General features: G+C 45.2%; 1 protein-coding gene across 3 annotated transcripts in view; it reads left to right on the top strand.

The window, feature by feature from the left end:
- Positions 1-18773, top strand: part of ADGRB1 (adhesion G protein-coupled receptor B1) — a 385515-nt gene that overhangs the window by 303295 nt on the left and 63447 nt on the right. For 2 of the 3 annotated variants that reach the window (XM_073329982.2, XM_073329980.2), the window contains exons 19-21: positions 4058-4161; positions 11494-11596; positions 16257-16407. In XM_073329982.2, coding sequence (XP_073186083.1) covers positions 4058-4161; positions 11494-11596; positions 16257-16407 — 358 coding nt within the window. Of the gene's footprint in view, positions 1-4057; positions 4162-5165; positions 5235-11493; positions 11597-16256; positions 16408-18773 lie in introns of all 3 variants that reach the window. The other variant, XM_078851413.1, reaches the window with a different exon arrangement.

The raw sequence follows: 18773 nt of genomic DNA, 5'->3' as shown, positions 1-18773 counted from the left end.
CACTGCCTATCATGCTGACCTATATGATCTCATTGGTTGTACTGCCCCATCTCTGTCCTTCTGTGGTCTCTTGCCTTAAACTTGCCTTATACTCAGGGTACATTTACACTTACAGCTGTGGGTACAGTGCAGACACTGCATGACCAGCTAGCACAGGTATAAATAGCAGTGTAGACGCTGGGCATGGCTTAGCCAGTGCTTCCCAATCTGGGGTTTGTGAAGTCTTGGGGGTTCGTGAAATGTATCGGGGGTTCTCAGAAAAATATTCTGTAATGGTGGACTGAGCCGTCCCTAGGGACTCCAACCCCCAAGCCCCGTGACCATGATTTTCTGGCAGAAGAAATTTAAGCTTTGTTGTAGTTGTGCATTGTTTGCCTGGACTGCTGAAGACCCGAATGCTTGTGGGAGGAACTCTTTATTTGAGTTGACTTCTTAAATATCTTCATGAGGTTTCACGTCTGGTACTCCTTGATGAAACATGTAGGAGGCTTAATTGAAGTGATCTGAGCTACAGAAGTGAAATCTTGGAAGAGTGTTGCCATTTTCATAATGTAATAAAATTCATAATGTAATGATAAATAGTGTGTAATAAGCATGTTATTTCCAAGATCACTGCTTCTATAATTTATGCTCCGGTAAGGGAGAAAATCCCTGGAAATATTCATTTTTAGGAGGGGGATCGCAAGTTTTGATATTTTTGTGAAATGGGTTCCCAGGCTGTTAAAGTTTGGGAACCACTGGCTTGGGTGAATAAAGTAGCGTAGAATTCCTTCCTTGCCTAAGCCCCCAGGGTTTATACCATACGTGGCTTTCTAGATACCCAAGCAGTGCCACTTCTACACTGCTAGTTTTAGCAGTTGCATCCCACTGTCTGGCCACTACCAGAGCCTTTCCCCACTGTCGTGGAAGGCTCCAGCAGTGGGGAAGGGTCCTGGGCCAGAGCCTTTCTCTGTGCATGTAGATACACGCCACAGTGAAAAGTGAGGATGCAGGCTGCCTTTCACTGCGGCGCGTAGCTACATGTAAGGCGCCTGTATTCTGCACGCTGCTATAAGTGTAGACGTAGCCTTAGATTGTAAGCTCTTTGGGTCAGAGATATTTTTTTTTGCTGCTGTTCTTGTTCTGTGTTTTTGTACAGTGCCTAGCACAATGAGGTCCTGGTCCCTGGTTGAGGGTCCTTGGCGCTTTGGTAGTAACAAATGAGTAATAATAATAAGGAGCTGGAAGCAGGGCATTCTTCATGAGGCCCTTAGACGCTGGAATTCATTTCCCCACATGTTGGTCAGCCAGAGATTGATTTGTTAACCTTAGCGCATGTGGCAAAGCCCATCTTTTCTGACAGGCATTTCAGGAAGAAGGGAGTTCCAGCTGGTGACTGATGTAGATGTCATGTTGGTTGGAACCATAGGATGGGTTGTTTTTTAGGTTTTTTAGGTTTCTTTTCACTGCAATGTGATTACTGGTAATTGGATACTTGTTTAGTTGGGACACTGAGATATTGCATTGCTGATTTTGATACTTACGAGGGTATCATTATGTGTTTTTGATGAGTAAGAGGTGACTGGAGCTAGGGGCTAGGTGCTGGAGAGATCTAAATTATGAAAGAAACAGCTGTTAAAACAAACTGCAGTGTATAATGATGGGTGAATTTCTCAAAGGGCCTGAGCTGAAGCCTGTCGAAGTTAATGGAAAGGCTCCCATTGACTGCAGTGGCCTTTGAATCAGACCCCAGATCCAGAATTTCATTTAGGTTGAGCGTCCAAAGGTTTGGACGCTTCTTGAAAAGTTTATCCCAAACTCTTTGGGCTGGAAATCCTGCAAGATTTCCCCTGGGGTCTCTAGTACATCCTGGTGGGGTTCAGTTTATAAACACTTAAGAAGAGTCTTGCTCTTCATTAACGCCTCTAATGAGAGCCAAAACGTGCTGAGGGCCCACAGCAACCAAACGAAACAACTGAAAAAACATCACCCAGCTTTTTCAAACTGCAGGGAAGGTTCAGAGCAGGTGCAGTTCACTTCTGGGCAAAGGTTCAGCTCAGTTCTCATTTGATCCAATCTGGTTTGCTTGTCTCTAGTTATCAGAGTGTATTGTAGAGTTAACCGCATGCGGACTACTTGTCTGTGAGGGCTGCCTGTTCCTGTCCCAGATCCACGCAGAGCCAGTGCTGGGGGACGTTTCACCTCGTTTCAGCATTTGTAGCAATAAACCTGGATACCGGAAAACCTAATAACGTCATTGTCCCTGGCCTCACACCCTCACAAGCTGCCTCAATCAGTTCAATCACAAGGGATCATTCTCCTCTGTCATCAGCATTGTGGATTTCTGCTAGCTGTTCTGTATTCATTCCAAGCCGGGAGCATTGACATGGATAGCATGGAGCATGGTGGATAAGAAACATGCAACAGAGAAATACACAGTGTAGTCTGGAGAAGGGGAAATTTTGCCATCCATGATCTGGAGAACCAGATTAGGAGGAGCCACTATGGAGCACTTGACACTTCAAGAGCACATGGCTGACAGGAGCTGTGGGTTCACACATCAAGAGAGAGATATTCCTCTCTCCCATCCCCAGTCATGACTTCTCCAGCTATGCTAAAGGCTGGTCAGGTCTAATGCATAGGATGAACTACCTGTACAGGTTCTCCCTCCCACACCCTCCACCACCAAACCTTTTAAAAACTGCCTTGCCATGTGTTTACCCCCAAAGTCTCCACTCATGGGCAGTGTCTGGGAACCAGTGAGACCACTTGCTATTTGACCCAATAAAGGTCTCAAGCAAAAACTTGGACAACCTTAATGTTTAATAGACCCCCGCATCTCCTTCTGCATGAATAACAAGCCAAATTCATCCCTGGTCTACCTCCATTGCATTCAGTGCCATTACACCTGCAATGAGTTTGGCCTCACAGAGTTTAAGACAATCCTTCAATGCCACAGCCCAGTTTTGACCAGTCAAGTGGTGGGTCCACCAAACGGACTTGGCCACACAGGAGATCAGTCCATACCATTCTTATCCCTGTCCTGTATGAATTACTAGACTCCCCCCTTTCTTTCCATGAGTGAAACTAATTTTGTCCCCCTTCCTTTCTTCCCCCACCCGCCACCCACTGCATGGCAGAAGAGTTATAGCTGAGCTGAAAAATTAGAAGTGCAAATTCTTTACTTCAAGAATGAGACCATGGGACCCCCCAGGCTGAACATCCAGGAATCAAAACAATACGGGATTCAAAGCATAAGCGTGAAAGGAAGTTTGGGGCAAACGGAGGAACTCAGGAGGAGGGAGTCACCATAATATGATCATCTTCCCCTGCCGTGGTCTCAGATGTCATTTGAGGATTTGTGTGTTGGCTGTGAATGGGTAGCTAGTTAACTCCTTTCTTTTCCCAGGAGAGGGGACAGGACGGAGGTGAGGGAGTAGGGGCAGGTGGGATCCTGTAATTTGGGTGAATTCCCTCCAAGTGTACCGGCTTGCTGTGCATAGGAAGAGACGCCGGGTGCAGTCGAGGAAGGATGGTGAAACAATGGCCATTCCAGCTGGATGTTATCACCGAGTTTATTTATTTATTTTCCTCTTCGCTTGTTTTGTCTCCTTGCCTGCCAGATGGTGCTTTCTAATTGGTGGAAGATTTTCACCCTCTTCTCATCCTCCGAGCTGCAATGATAGCAGCTCCCAGAAGAGCTGATTTGTAAACATGCGAGCGTGCGGACCGCCTGCTGCCATTGCCTCATTAACCCTCTCGGGAGCCTCGTGTTAAAGATGAAGGGCCCAGTTCTCCTTTCTCAGGCAGCACTTTCACACTGTTCGTCTCCATTAACTTCACTGGAATCCCTCCTGGTTTACACCAGTCTATGTGAGAATAGAATCAGGCCTGATGAGAGGCTGAGTCAACCAAAAATGTGTCTGTTTCTCACATCCTATTTGTTTGTTTCAGTTTGATGTGGTCGCCAGGTCAATTGACACGTGCTCAGGCAATTGTGGGGGAAAGATCTTGTTATGAAACCGAGCTGGTAGCGTTTGCTGAGCATTCTTTTTGTCTCTTGTTTTCTCTCTTTCAGAACATGGAAAAGGTGCTGGTCCCTTCTGTCACGTTAATCGTAGGCTGTGGAGTATCTTCGCTGACGCTTTTGCTCTTGATTATCATTTACGTCTCTGTCTGGAGGTACAGATTTCTTTCTCCACTTTTCTCACTGGGCACAGCAGCTGTCACCTGGGCTGGGTGGATTCTGGAGGTTCTGCCCTCCTGTTGTGGATGTTTGGGTATCCGAGGTAGAGCCATTTTCTGACGAGCAGGTGCTGAACGATGTGGTGTTGGTGGCTCAGTAGATGGCATTCTCTTCTCTGGCACATAACCCAGTATGGTGCTGGCTGGAGAGGCAATGGAGCTAGTTCTCTGAACACTTGAGTCACAGGCGTTAACATTTTCAAAAATGACTTGCTGTTTGGGGTACCTCGGTTCCTGGGTGTCCACGTTGGGACACTTTAAGAGGCCTGATTTTCAGAGGGTGGTTGCTCAGCACTTTCTGAAAATCAGAACCCTTTAAGGTGTCTCAAGTTGGAGATGGGCAAAACCGAAGCACCCAAAATCACTATTCACTTTTGAAAATGTAGGTCCGAATGATCCCACAGCAATTTTCATAAACTTAAGTGTATTAAAACCGAGCATCCTGGCCTAATCCCAATTTAGATAGCTACATTCTGTCTGCCTAAATTCCCCCTGCAGTTTCAAATATGGGATTCTTCTTCACTTCCTGTTGAATAGGGTTACTGTTCACTATTAAACAGCTGCTGTGTATCACCCCAGAAGTAGCTGCATTTTTGTGGTGGCTTTGACTCCTTAACATACAAAGTTTGATGCATCCAAGGCCTGCACTGGCATAGAGTCTCCAGAGGAAAGACCCCACTCAAAGCCCAGGTACATGTAACTCTGTAGTTTATAAGGCCAGAAGGGGCTTAGTCTGACCTCCTGCATAGCACAGGCCATTGAACCTCACCCAGGGATTCCTGCATTGAGCCCAACAACTTGTGCTTGAGCTAGAGTGTATATTTTAGAAAGTCCAACCTTGCTATAAAGACTCCACATTACAGAGAATGTGCCACATTGCTTGGTAAACTGTCCCAATTGTCAGCTACTCTCACTGTTAATAATGTACACCTTATTTCCAGCCTGAATTTTTTAGCTTCCGATTCCACCCGCTGGGTCTTGGTTTGCCTATGCCTGGGGAGTGAGTCGAGGTGAGTTTGAGGTGAATGTTGGGGCTAGTTTGTAGCAAGATTGGGCCTCAGTTTTATATTTAACCTGAGGCTGAATTTCCAAGCAAGCCAACTACAGGCAGGAGTTTCCAAGTGAGCCTGCGACTCAAGTTTGTCTAGGTTAAGAAGCTCTCTATGATCAGAATTTTTCTCCCTATACTTACAGTCTGCGATCAGATCGCCTCTTAAAGTCTCTTTGATAAGCTAAATTAATTGTGAGGTTCTTTAATCTCTCACTGTAAGGCAGGTTTCCAGATGTCAAATCATTTTCGTGTCTCACCTCTGAACCCTCCTCATTGTTTCAACATCCTTTTTAAAGTGCGGACACCAGAACTGGACACACTTGCAGTAGCAATCTCCCCTGTGTTGTATGCAGAGGTAATATCTCCTGCTCAACATTCCTCTGTGTATCACACATCCCAGGATCAAGTCAGCCCTTTTAGCCATGTTATCTCCTACAGACAATGGGGAGTTCTCAGAAGTGGGTCCAGCTGTATTATTCCTAAGTCATTACCATCCGAGTCCAGGAACTCCACAAACCTGGCCTTTTGCCAATGCGTGGGAAAGTAGCTTCTTGTTACAACAACGTTCTACCCACATGGTGTTCTGTGGAGAGCACTTACTGGAATTCAGCTGCTTTGTGGAGATTTAGCTGAGAATTTCCCATGCAGACTTTTGGACAAAGGCAGCTGGAGCATGTGTGTGTGTAGGCTCAGCTTGAAAACCAACCTGTTCTCATGAATAGATTCACTGAGGCTGATAATTTGGAAACATTCCCAGAGTTGTGCCCAACTAGAGTTTGCTTCTGTATGAGAAGGCAGAGAGAGGGAATGGGGATGAGAGCAAGAGGGAAGGGGGAGTTCAGGAATTCTGGAGAATGGGCAAGATACCCGAGAGAACATGAAAGAATCCTCGGGTTCTCAGTCAAATCCTCAGAAGCAGTTTCCCCATACTGATACATGCCAGGCTATCAGTGAGAGTGGGTTGGAGCTTTTTGGCTCGAGTGACCAGTTCAGATACAGTCAAACTGGCAGAATGTGGTTCCAAACTGAACATTGTTACTGTCTGATGGGCTGTTTAGTGATCTCTTGGTGGACTCAGTCCAGTTCCTGGTGGACAGATGGTGGCAACCCTCACTCACCCCCTCCACTAAGGGTACATCACTCTCTTTGTTTGCAGCCTTGACAGAGCAGCCAGTGACATAATGGGCCATGAAAACTGAACTACCTCCCCATCCCCAGCAGTGGTTGCTCCTGGTCAGGCTTGGAGATGCAGCCTGCTTGTGATCCGTGTGCTCTACATGTTCTGTGGGTAAAGAGAGGACTTCTCTGCCCAGAACAATCCATCCTGAGCGTTATATGAGTGCAGAATTCTCTCAAAAAATGCCCCACAAATGGGCAAAGCCAAGGGGGATAGATTGTAGGGAACATTCCTCCCTGGCTGGGGATGGGCCAGGTCATCTGATCCTCTTGCAAAGCTCTGATTGTTGTGACTTCTTTTCCTCTGCTTCTTGACACCCAGGAGCATTCATGAATGTTCTCGTATATTTTCCATCCCTGATCTCAATGTTGTGCAGCAACCCACTGAGCTGCAGTGACCTTTCCATACCACCATGATCAATGCTCTGTATTGATTAGCTCTCCCACTGCTTCTCTCATCAGCCAGTCAACAAGCAGAAAAGCCCATGCCTCTGTGGTTTGCCACTGATGGCTGTGTGAAAGCTACGTCCATGTCTTTCTGCAAGATATCAGCATGAGTGAGTCTCACCTTCTGCTCCTCACAGCTGAGTGTAATTTTTGTGGCTGTCCATGAACTGCCAAGGTGCTTCTGCCTCCTGTTTCATGCTGGCCCTGCTTTAAATCCAGTTGTCTTCCCTTCCCTAGCGGTGCTCAGATACTGCGGGGGGGGGGGGGGGGTCATAGGAGAAGATAGCCAGATAGAAAGTGTGGTTACGAAGAAAGAACGAAAGAAGCATAGTTGTGTGGCTCTCCCTGCAGCTTGGAGAAGCTGGAGCTATGGTTCCGAACTGCCTCAATTTTGCGGGGTGTGTCCCATCGGAAGCGCCCTGGAGTATCAGGAGGTGTGATCTCCTGTGCTTTAGTGGGTGAACGCAGTCGCGTTTAACTTCAAGGAGAGGAATGTGCAGTGCTCTCATGCAGTGGTGAGTGAGCTGTACCGTGGCACCTTTGGGATGTGGTGTGTACGTAGTGTAGGTGGAAGAGGGCAGGCCCCGAATGTCCCCTCATCTCAGTATTTTCAGAGTGTACAGAGACTCAAGTGGAGTGCGGGCCAGAAGGGACGACTGCTGCCTTACGGGTTATTCTAGGATGAGGGCAATGATGAAGGCACGGGGGCTTTGTTTCCGTAAGGATGAAGCTGTGGTAATCTGGATACTGGAGTGAGATAGAGATGGTCACAGCTAGAGCAGACCAAATGACCAGTACTTCATTATAAACGAGCTGCTCATTCCATGACAAACCGTCAGCCAAGACTTGACTAAGGTTGACTGCCTTGGGGAATGCAGGACAAATCTGCATTGACCATAGGCAACTGGGCCTCATTGTCCATTGCCCTGTACCTTGTGCCGTCACTTTCAATTGGTGCAGAATAGGTGTAATGGGAACAGGAGCATTTACAGGAGCATTTACAATTTGCATTGGTGTAGATGATTGCAGGTATTGCAGGGCCTTGGGGAATCAGGGCCATTCTCTGGGGTTATGTCAGGCCGTGAAGTTGACAAGATGATTATGAGTATGATAATAATGGTAATGGAAGATTTCTGTTCAAGCAGACTGAATCCAAAAAGCCCTGGACTGTGGAGACTCAAGAATCAGGATCACAATTTTGTGTCTTGAGCCCAAGGAAAAAAAGAAAGTTGACATAGATTACAGTCATGTAATTTTTGACCCAAGGAATTTAAAGCACTTTGCCAATATTAAGCGACTCACCCAGTATCGCACCAATGGGAATGGAGTCCAGGACATGTGTCTTCCTGCTCTGATCATTGTACTAGCTAGCTGGAAAACCAAGAAGAGAGTATGCTTATTCCTAAACATATGCCACAGAAAGAAGGGAGGTTCCCCCTTCCGCCCACTCCGGATCCTCTTTCACTTGGCTGTGAATGTCCAGATAACTTCCCATCCAGAGCATGTATTTGCCCCCACTCAATGGTTTGCATTACATTTGCTCTGTGTGCTCTTTACCATGACTCAAAGCTCTGAGTTTTCCTCTGTGTGCTGACTATCTCACCCCACCCTGGGAATTTCAGAGATAACCCACCAGATGGCCATAACTTCCTGCATTGCCCTCTGAGAACACGTCGCCCTGTCCCAGGGAGACAGGAGAGGAAAAGGGTGCTGGGCACCAGGGATTTGGGGAAGTGGAAAAGGAAGGCTTTTCCAGACTACATGGCTTGCTGCTGCAGCATCTGCATCACCCAATCTGACATTGCACCATTGTTGGATTGCGTCTGCATGTGCCTTTTTAATCTTAGCATCTGTTTCTGTTGCCACCGAGCAGCTTCCACTGGACTCATGGCCAGTGGAGAGCTTGACCCGTTTACCCCCTATGTCTTATGGCTAATTTATGTCAGACATAGGGAGACTTGGGCATTCTTCCAGGACTGGTGCTTGGCACACACTGGTAGGAAATGGCGGAGCCAAGACAATTGGCAGCGTCCTCAGTGGTCCTTGATGTCTACTGTTTCCAGGTGGAGTAGAGGTTCCCAATTCTCCCCTCTTATCCCACAGTCTATTCCCCTTCCTTCTCCCATGCCTATATCCCTACTGCCATTCAAATTACCTGGTCTCCCCCAGCAATACGGTTCCCTCTTAGCCTTTGCAAGGGCTGAGATAATATTGAAAGCTGAACTGTGAAGGTTTTGTGACTGTTCAACCAATGTTTAACCTGGCAGATCCCAGCCAAGCCCTGGGGTGTCTCATGCCTTCTGGACTGGCCAGTGTCCTGGGTTAAAGGTAGCTCCTAGGGGGCAGTGTGCTGGGAGTGGTAGGGTCTGTGATTGCTAAGTGGAGGGACCAGATTAGAGCCTCTAGGCAAAGTCAGGCCAGACTCTCTTGCCTCCCCTTGCCAGGATCCACACACACACACACACCCCAACCCATGTAGGCTCCTTGTTCCACCACCCTCTGTGGCAAGGTACTGCCTCCTGCTTCCTGTGTGCAAGCAGCAGAGGGTTGGTGGTTCAGAGCTGGAAGCTGTAGTGGTGATTTCTCGGCATGGAACATATCTGTTCTGAAAGAAGGGGATGCTTGCTGACTAGAGACTTCCAGAATATTTGCATTGAGACACAGGCTGGATTCACCTGTCAGTGAACCCAGCACCAGTGTGCGTGAACATTGGGCCTAGATTGGAATGGGGAGTCAGAGAAAGCCTGGGGACTGAGCTGAGGTGAATTTGAGGTGGATATTGGGAAAAGATTGGGTTCAGTTTTCAAGGGAAACTGAAGCTGAATTTCCAAGTAAGATAACTGCAGGCTGGAGTTTCCAAGAGAGGCTTTCCGGGGATGTGGGGGGGGGGGGGGGAGGATGAGTCTTGGGGAGAACTGGTTGAGAGCCTAGTTTCAGTGAGAGCTTAAGACCTGAGTCTCAGGGAAGTTTGGGCTGATTGCTGCTTTCAGCATAAACCCAGTTACTCTCAGTGTCACAGAGCCACAGCTGGAGTTTGTGCTGAGCATTTATATTTGCCTGAACACAAAACGGAAAGGGAAGTAAAGTGGAGTTGAAGGCTGCAGGCCGTGTACCAACAGCACATGGTCCCACTCAACACAGCCCGGGCACCTGGCGCACTGAGCAGCGAATGCTGCTTTGGCTGGGCCAGCAAGGAATCCAGAGCTCAGTACACAGCCCAACATATTTACTGTTGCCCGAAATTAGTCACTGATATTAAATTACTAGGCAACATGCTGGAATACACACTTCAGAGAGAAATCCTGCCGTAACCTCCAGGGGATGCTAGGAGAGCTCACTCTCTAATTTCCCTGGGCCTAAGGTCCTGTTTCGACTCAGGCAAACGCCCACCGATGTCAGTGGGAGTACTTGGATGAGTAAAGTGACTCATGCGTGGGACGGGGCCCTATGTCAATTGCTGAGTAATGCAGTCACTTTCTTTTCTTTTCTTTTCTTTTCTTTTCTTTTCTTTAATTAGAAGTGTACTGAGAAATCTCCCCAAATTAATGAGCAAGTTTAATTAGATTCCACACACGCAATTCAGGAGCAAGTCATAGCTGTGCTGTGCATTGATAATCAGAAAGGAGTAATGATTTGAGGCCGGGAGGTGCTAAAGTCAAGAGCTGCTACTGTGGATTCCCAGAGTCCAGCACCAAAATCCTTACTTAGACACCTACATGACTGGCCTGTTTTTTGAAGGCCTTTGTGCACCCCAACTCCTGTGGAAAGGATATCAGCAGCACCTTTAGAAACCAATCAATGATTATTTTCTGTTTCAGGGATGCCTTGTCAGGTTAAGCAAAGGGGGGAAGTTAATTTTCAAGCAGTTTGTTGAGAAAATGCATTTATTTGTAATCTCCTTTTATAGCCTGCATGCCTGTGGCTCTGTGACTGATTTTTTGGAAATCTTAGCACGTCTGCGTTGTTGTTTAAAGCTGCTTTTCAAGGCCCCCTTTCACATCGTTTGAACTGAAGAGAACTTTTAGCGCTTAGCAAGTTTCAGAAAAGGTTTAGACATTTATATGAATAAGAATAGCATCTGTACCGACAGTAGCTATGATAAAAATTACAGGGGTTTTCAATCTTTGTCCTTCAGGGCACCAGCTGATCACTGCCTGGGGTCAGGAAGAAACTTCATCCTCATATAGGGTAGTATTGTACAGTCGGAGTCCTGTGCTTTCCCCTAAAGCATCCAGCTTTTGCCACTGGCAGAGACTGAGTATGCCACTGATTTGTCAGCGCATCCACTTCTAACATTTATATTCCTGTCTCATCTAGGAAGATAGCGTTGTCTAGTGGCTAGAGCATAGACCCGAGGTCTGTTCCTGGCTCTACCACTGACCTGCTGTGTGACCTTTTGGGAAAGTCACAGTACCTCTTTGCCCTCCCCCCTCCTTTGTCTGTGGAGATTATAAAATCTTTAGGGCAGGGACTATCTCTTACTAAGTATCTATACAGTGCCTAGCACAATGGGGCCCTGATCTGGTTGCACCCTTTAGGAGCTACTGTAATACAAATTAAAATACAGTAGTCCCCTCCCTCTTTTCTCTTTGCAGATACATCCGCTCAGAACGCTCTGTCATTCTCATCAACTTCTGCCTGTCCATCATTTCCTCCAATGCTCTCATTCTGATTGGACAAACCCAGACCCGGAATAAGGTAGGATACAAATTTCTTGTTCTCTGATTTAGCACTGAGCTGATCTGTTCAGGCAGCTTTCCCCTTCATCCCTCTTTGCCTCCCTCTGTTAATTAGCTATGTATCAGAAACACCACTAAACGGCAGATTTCAATTTTCTTTCTTGCTCGCTCCTTGATGATTTGGGAGCGTCCTCAGGGCTTTCCTGAAAAACCAATATGATATTTTTGAATATCTGCCTAGAGTTAGCGGGCACATGGCACAGCAAAGGAGCATGGTTGTTTGTAAGACTTTAGCCATTTTATCTTCCAAAAACTCAAAAAGACAGATGGGCAGGGTGTGGGGGAGGAACCCCAGCGACTCTGCACTGTAAATGCTTTGCCCTTCTTGGCTGGCTTTCGTCCTTGGAGCTCAAAGTATGTTGCAAGCATGAATAAAAAGAGCCTCACAGCACCCTCTCTAGCGTAGGAAAGTGTCATGAGACCCATTGTACACATTGCAGAGCTAAGGCATGGGGGCCCAGCACCTCCTCGGTATTTAGATTTCAAATCAATGGGAGTCAGACACCTAAGTACCTTGGACATATGAGCCTGAGAGCTTAAATGATTTACCCAAGGTCACAGAGTGATTCGGTGACAAAGTTGGAATACCCAGTTGCCCTGATGTAGCCACTAACGTACACTCCTTCTCTGTATTATCAAGCAGGCTACCATAATGACTCTGTTTGCCAGCCAAAGCATTTTAATTCTCCTACTGGCACCTTTTATAATACCAGCCAACTCTTATCATCCATCACTCTGAAGGCACTTCACAGAGGAGGCCACTGTGCTGTATTATCCCTATTTTACAGATCAGGAAACTAGGCCCTAAAAATGGGAAGGGACTTCTCCAAAGTCACCTAGCAGGCTAGTGCCAGAACCAGGACTAGAACCCAGGTCTCATAAGATCAGTGCTAGCTATGCTGTCTCTTCTTGAAGCTTTATTACAGGGAAGCCCTAGGACTGAATGAGCAGACTGACTAGCCTTTTGGTCCCTAGAGAAGGCCTTTCAGTTCAGTGCCAGAGCATGTCTGGGGGCCAGTGTGGAAGACATTTCCCTGCTGCTGCTGCTCAGGTCATACTTTCTGTGGATAAATAGAGGGACTCAATCCCCAGGCCTGCAAGTCCCTCGTACGATGTGCACTGCGAAAGTAAAGCCATAAGCTTGCCCTCTTTGTGCATTGTGCATGGTCTGTTAAGTGGTAGAGTGGGCTGGGAGGGATGGCGAGAATGGCTTTGCAGGGGCTTTCACTGGGAACTTCAGCTGAAGCCAAGAGATGTGTGTGCCAGGGCGATGAAGAACAGCATCTCTCCAAGATCCTTCCCATTTAATAATCCTGGAGGACCACGGCTGTGGCTCCTCTTTGGCGCTGGTCGCTAAAAAAGCAACTTCATCCTGGGGAAAAAAAAAAGTCAACAATTTTGGTGGAGCCGCTCCTGTGCCTTTATTTATTTCTGTCCCGCTTCGGTGCAAAGTTATGGTCTAGTTTGTCCTTGGTGTTTTTGCTCCCCATTTTATGGATGTCCCTCATCAGAGCCTTTAGTGGGCAATTCAGTGCTTCTGACTGTGATTGCAAGAGGCAGATTAGTTCTTTGAACATAAATATGCATGAAACCCCATAAATAGAAAGGTTATTCTTGGATTTCCGCTCAGCCATCTAGTAAACAGTCTCCAGGAGGGAACAGAGAAAGAAACTACGCAGAGAAAATGTTTGGGCTCCATGGGGTCTAAATTAGAAATTTATAAAAGCTGAATTATTGATGATGGAGCGTCTGAAAATTTGGCAAGGGTTTGCAGCTCCATTTCCCCCCAAGGGTTTCTTTGTCATTGATTCGCTTCAGTATTGTGAATTTGTCCTTCATTTCCACCTGTGGCACTCCAAAGGCCAGAATCTGATTCTATTTGCAAAACTCTTCAACGATGAAAGTGCTGGATAGGGGCTAAATAATTGTAAGGCAATACAAAAGGAATGAGCCCTGCATTATCCTGTCAAACATTCGTTTCTGTGAGTTGAGTAATATATTGTAGGCACGATTATGTGGTATTAATTAGGACTCAATTAATAAAGAATGAAAGAAAGGTAATGTAATTAATGCAAATTGACATGGGTTTATGGAAAATAAATTCTGTCAAACTAACTTGATGTCTTTTTTTGACGAGATTACAAATTTGGTAGATACATTTAATAGTATTGACATAATATAGTTAGATTTCTGTAAAGCATCTGACTTGGTACTTCATGATATTTTGATTAAAAAACTAGAATGATACAAAGTTAATATGGCACACATGAAATGGATTAAAAACCGACTGTCTGATAGGTCCCAGAATGTAATTATAAACGGGGAATTGTCAACGAGCAGGTGTGTTTCCAGTGGGGTCTCTCAAACACGGGTTCTTGGCTCTCCGCTATTTAACATCTTTATAAATCACTGAAAGAAAACATCAAATCATCACTGATAAAGTTTGCAGATGACACAAAAATTGGGGAAGTGGTGAATAATGAAGGGGACAGGTCACTGGTTCATAATGATCTAGATCACTTGGTAAGCTGGGCACAAGCATAAAATATGCACTTTAATATGGCCAGATGTAACTGTATGGATCTGGGAACAAAGAATGTCGGCCAGACTTACAGGATGCGGCACTTTATCCTGGGAAGCAGTGATTCTGAAAAAAGATTTGGGGTCATGGTGGAGCAGCTGAACATGAGCTCCCAGTGTGATGCTGTGGCCAAAAGAGCTAATGTGATCTTAAATTGGAAAAACAGGAGAATCTTTTGTAAGAGTAGAGAGATTATTTTACATCTATATTTGGCACTGGTGTGACCACTGCTGGAATCCTGTGTCCAGCTTTGGTGCCCATTGCTCAAGAAGGATGTTGGTAAATTGGAGAGGATTCAGAGAAGAACCACGAGAATGATTAAAGGAGTAGGAAACATGCCATATAGTGTCAGACTCAAAGAGCTCAATCTAGCTTGACAAAGAGAAGGTTAAGGGGTGACGTGATCACAAGTCTATCAGTATCTACATGTGGAACAAATATTTAATAATGGGCTTTTCAATCTAGCAGAGCAAGATCTAACATGATCCAATGGCTGGAATTTGAAGCGAGACAAAATCAGACTGGAAATAAGGCATCATTTTTTAACAGTGAGGATAATTATTCACTGGAAGAACGTACCAAGAGTGGTGGTGGATTCTCCATCACTGACAATTTTTAAATCAGGACAAGGTTTTTTTCTAAAAGATCTGCTCTAGGAATTATTTTGGGGCAGTTCTCTGGCCTGTGTTACACATAAGGTCAGATTAGATGATCACAAAGATTCTTTCTGGCCTTAGAGTCTATGAATATGTCTGCTGCAAAGGAAAAAAAAAATCTTTTCTTCAAAAAGAGAAGTGTAAGCACCCTGTATGGACCCTAGTAGAACAGCTTGGTAAATTGGCTTGAGTAGCAGTCTCTCCTGTGAAAGCTGCTGGTTTGAACCCAGCATGGTGTAGCAATGGAAAAAAGTTCTTACTATCTCGAGACTTCTTGATGAACAATGGGTATGTCTGCACTAGAGCTGGAAAGTGTAATTTCCAGCTTTGGTAGATTTACCTGCTCTAGTTCTATTGCACTTGCGTGCTATAAATAGAAGTTCAGCTAGCATGGCATGGGCAGCGGGACAGGCGGACAGGGCCAGATTCTCAGCTGGTGCAAAGTGAGCATAGCTCTGTCAAAGTTAATGGTGCTACACCAATTTATACCAGCTGAAGATCCAGCCCAGAGGAATGAGAGATGGAGAAGGCCTTTTCAGTTATCCAGTCCATCTCCCTACCACTGTGGGATTATTTCCTATACCACATTTTCTAGTATTTTCCCCAGTCTAACTTTAACTATCTTTAGCTTCTTCTTGGTCCCTTGGGAGACTGCTCTCACTATTATGAAATTTCTCCCTATAGTCCTTCCAAAATTACCTTTTCTTAATGTCATCCCATTACTCCTAGTTATACCCTTTAGGACAATTCCTCTCCTCCTTGTAGACAGCTATCATCCCACTCCACAGTCATCATTCTCCCCAGCTATACATGATCCATTCGCTCAGTCTGTAAGTAACAATTTTGGACTGACTGGGACATAGGCTAAATAGCCTTCTGCAGATCTCACCTCTGTGATTTTGATGTCAGTAATATGGCATGTCTGGCTCTTTGGGTAGAGAAGTTTCCATGTCATTTTAATGTCTGAGCAGATCTATCCTCTACCTGAAGATAGATACATAAATACTTTAAAAGTCTGACCCCAAGCATTTTTGGCCACTTAGAAAATAAATCCTAATCCTGATCCCATTGAAGTCAAGGACAAAAATCCAGTTGATTTGGATAGGACAAGAATTTTTCCCCATTGGATGCACTTGGGCTCCAATTCAGCAAAACTCTTACACACGTGCCTAACATTAAGCATACGCTCAAGTCCCAGTGACTTCAATGGGATGCTTAAAATTTAAGCACATGCTTCAGTGGTTTGCTGAATCAGGACCTTGAAGGTGAAATGCATCTTTCCATTGTCTGATTCCAGCCAGCTTCCTTCTAGAATGCGGTTTGGGAGCTGTTCCCCTTCCCTGCTGCTAATCTCACCTGTATCCCTTTCCTCCCAACTCCAGGTGATATGCACACTGGTGGCAGCTTTTCTGCATTTCTTCTTCCTCTCCTCTTTCTGTTGGGTGCTGACAGAGGCCTGGCAATCCTACATGGCTGTGACGGGCAGGTTACGGAACCGCATCATTCGCAAGCGCTTCTTGTGTCTCGGATGGGGTGAGAATTATGGGTCTGTGACTCAACAGCATACAGGAATCTAGCATATAGTGGGAGCGTGGGGGCCCTTTTATCATCTGAACATTAGTGTGCCTTTCTGCTTAGCTGGGGAGGGGCAGAATGGCAGTACTGGAAACAACTACTGTACCTGTGAAAGGGTTTGCTGGGGGATTGGATCTTTTTCTCCACCTTCCTTTCTCCCTGCATTTTCCTCGTCTTCCCTGTCTGTCTCATTCTCGCTCCATGCCCTTCATATTCTCTCTCACACTCTTTCTCCCTCCTAGTGAAACAAGCTCTGAAATTCGGTCTCCATGGCAGCAGGGTTTTCCATAGGCAAATCAACTATTAGTCTGGTGCAGATGTTTGCAGCTAATTTTTCTCCCTCTGTCTTTCCCGTATGTTTAATTTATTAGGCTTAAATGAGGCATTTTGTTGTAGAAATCAAATGCAATAATGTGGAGTGGGCTTTCAAAGATGTTACAAGCTGGTGTTCGGAAAGAGCAACATCACAAAAAGTTTGAACAAAAGCAAGTGAAAAACACGCACACAGAGAAAACATTGCACTGTACGAGTGACTTATTTTACTCCGGAAGTCAAACACTTTTCCCCAAGCAAGATATTTCTGATGCTTATAAAAGGACTTGGTGTGATACAGCCTGACATTTCAAGAAGCAGCCTCACGCCAGCATCTCAACTCGTGGAGTAAGCAGATTCTCCGGCCACATGATCAATCTTGCAGCTGACCTCCTTTTGTTTGACCTGGCTAACCTGACCTGGGCTCTTAGCTCTGATCCCCTTAGCTCTTGGGATTTCCTAGTGATATAGTTGTGAATAGAATATACCCCACAAGCTAAAGAGAGTAGTCTAAACCTACCAATGTCAAGGTGTTAAGATTAGAAGTAGAGCATTTAAGGCCATATTCTGCCCTTGCAATACTCTTTGGCCAGGAATGGAAACCATACATATGTGCAAAAGCAGAATCTCAGTTGTACTATTTGGGAATATTTAAATAGCCCTTCCAATGTATTTCTGTACATCCATTAACACTACTGCACCTCTGGAAGTAAGGCTGGGTTCTGCTTGTCATTGAAAGGAGGGATTGAAGTGCATCTTCCTCAGATTTACAGAGCAGCTTCGGTGCGTACATATGAGTTTTCAATTAAATCTGCTAGAGCTTATGAACTAAAATAGTTAAACACGGGGCTTTTAAAAATAAATATTGTGTGTATGCACACACGCACATATGCAGACACACACACACACACACCCCATTTTATTACTCAAACCAGGTGAGGGACACTGAAAGAATTTAAGTAATCAGGGGGAGGTTTCATTGTAATTAATAAACACTGGGGCACTTGGCTATTTTAGATAACAGAGAGTTTGGGGCAAACAACTTTCCCAAGCCTCAGATGGCTGCATTCATTTACAATGACAATAGGTGTCATTCCACCTACTGCTGAGATGCAGCCACTTCTTGGCTTGATCACATTAGCTGATGAACAGTGCATAGTAACAATTCTCAACAGATTAGGACAAGAAATGAAGAAGAATGCCATGTCCCATTAATGCAGCAGGGAATTTTAGGTGTGTAGATGGTAGGTAGACTTTGGTCACAACACTGGGACAAATAACAGCTTTACTGAAACAAAAACATGTAGAAAACATATCTTTAAAAGCATAATTTCAAATAATTTACACTTCTGGCTCCAGAGGCAGTTGATTTCTCATAGCCATTTTCTTTTTCAGTGGGATTTCTGAATTGCTATTTTAAATTCCTTGCCAGATTCTCTGCTGGTATCAATTAGTGCAGCTCCACTGACTTCAACGAAGCTGCATCAGTTTCTACCAGTAGTAAGTTTGGTCCTCTGCTTTCTTGTTGTTTCTCACTTGGATTTACACCTGCTGCTCATCCAGAAAAAAGGGGCATCGGACTTTTAGCAACCCCTAAGGGCTAAGACCACTTAGGACATGGAGGGATGAACTGCTCACAGAAAACAATTTCTTCATCAAATTTACCCCTTTTTAATACTGACAAGTTGCTTGTGACCGTATTGTAGTTTCCACTGTTATCCATCAAATGTTTGATGCTATCATAGTTCAGCCTCTGGGCTGTTCATTTCAAGTATTGCTTTGAGTATTTGATATTAGTAGTTTGCACATTGAGCTTATTAAGTGGATGTGTTGGTCACAGGCTACGATTATCTGGCCTGATTGGATGAGCAGAGCTCTTAGAGTCAAATTTTTGGCATAAACATCTGGAATTATGAATTCAAAATTCACTTTCTGCAACAAAAATGTTCAGTATTCCCCTGGGATTTGTTGTTTCAATTTGCACATTCCTGGCGGTAAACTCATTTGCTAGG

The sequence above is a fragment of the Lepidochelys kempii genome, chromosome 2 (genome assembly GCF_965140285.1).
Source record: "Lepidochelys kempii isolate rLepKem1 chromosome 2, rLepKem1.hap1, whole genome shotgun sequence".
Taxonomy (NCBI): domain Eukaryota; kingdom Metazoa; phylum Chordata; order Testudines; family Cheloniidae; genus Lepidochelys; species Lepidochelys kempii.
This window is presented reverse-complemented; position numbering and strand designations above follow the sequence as displayed.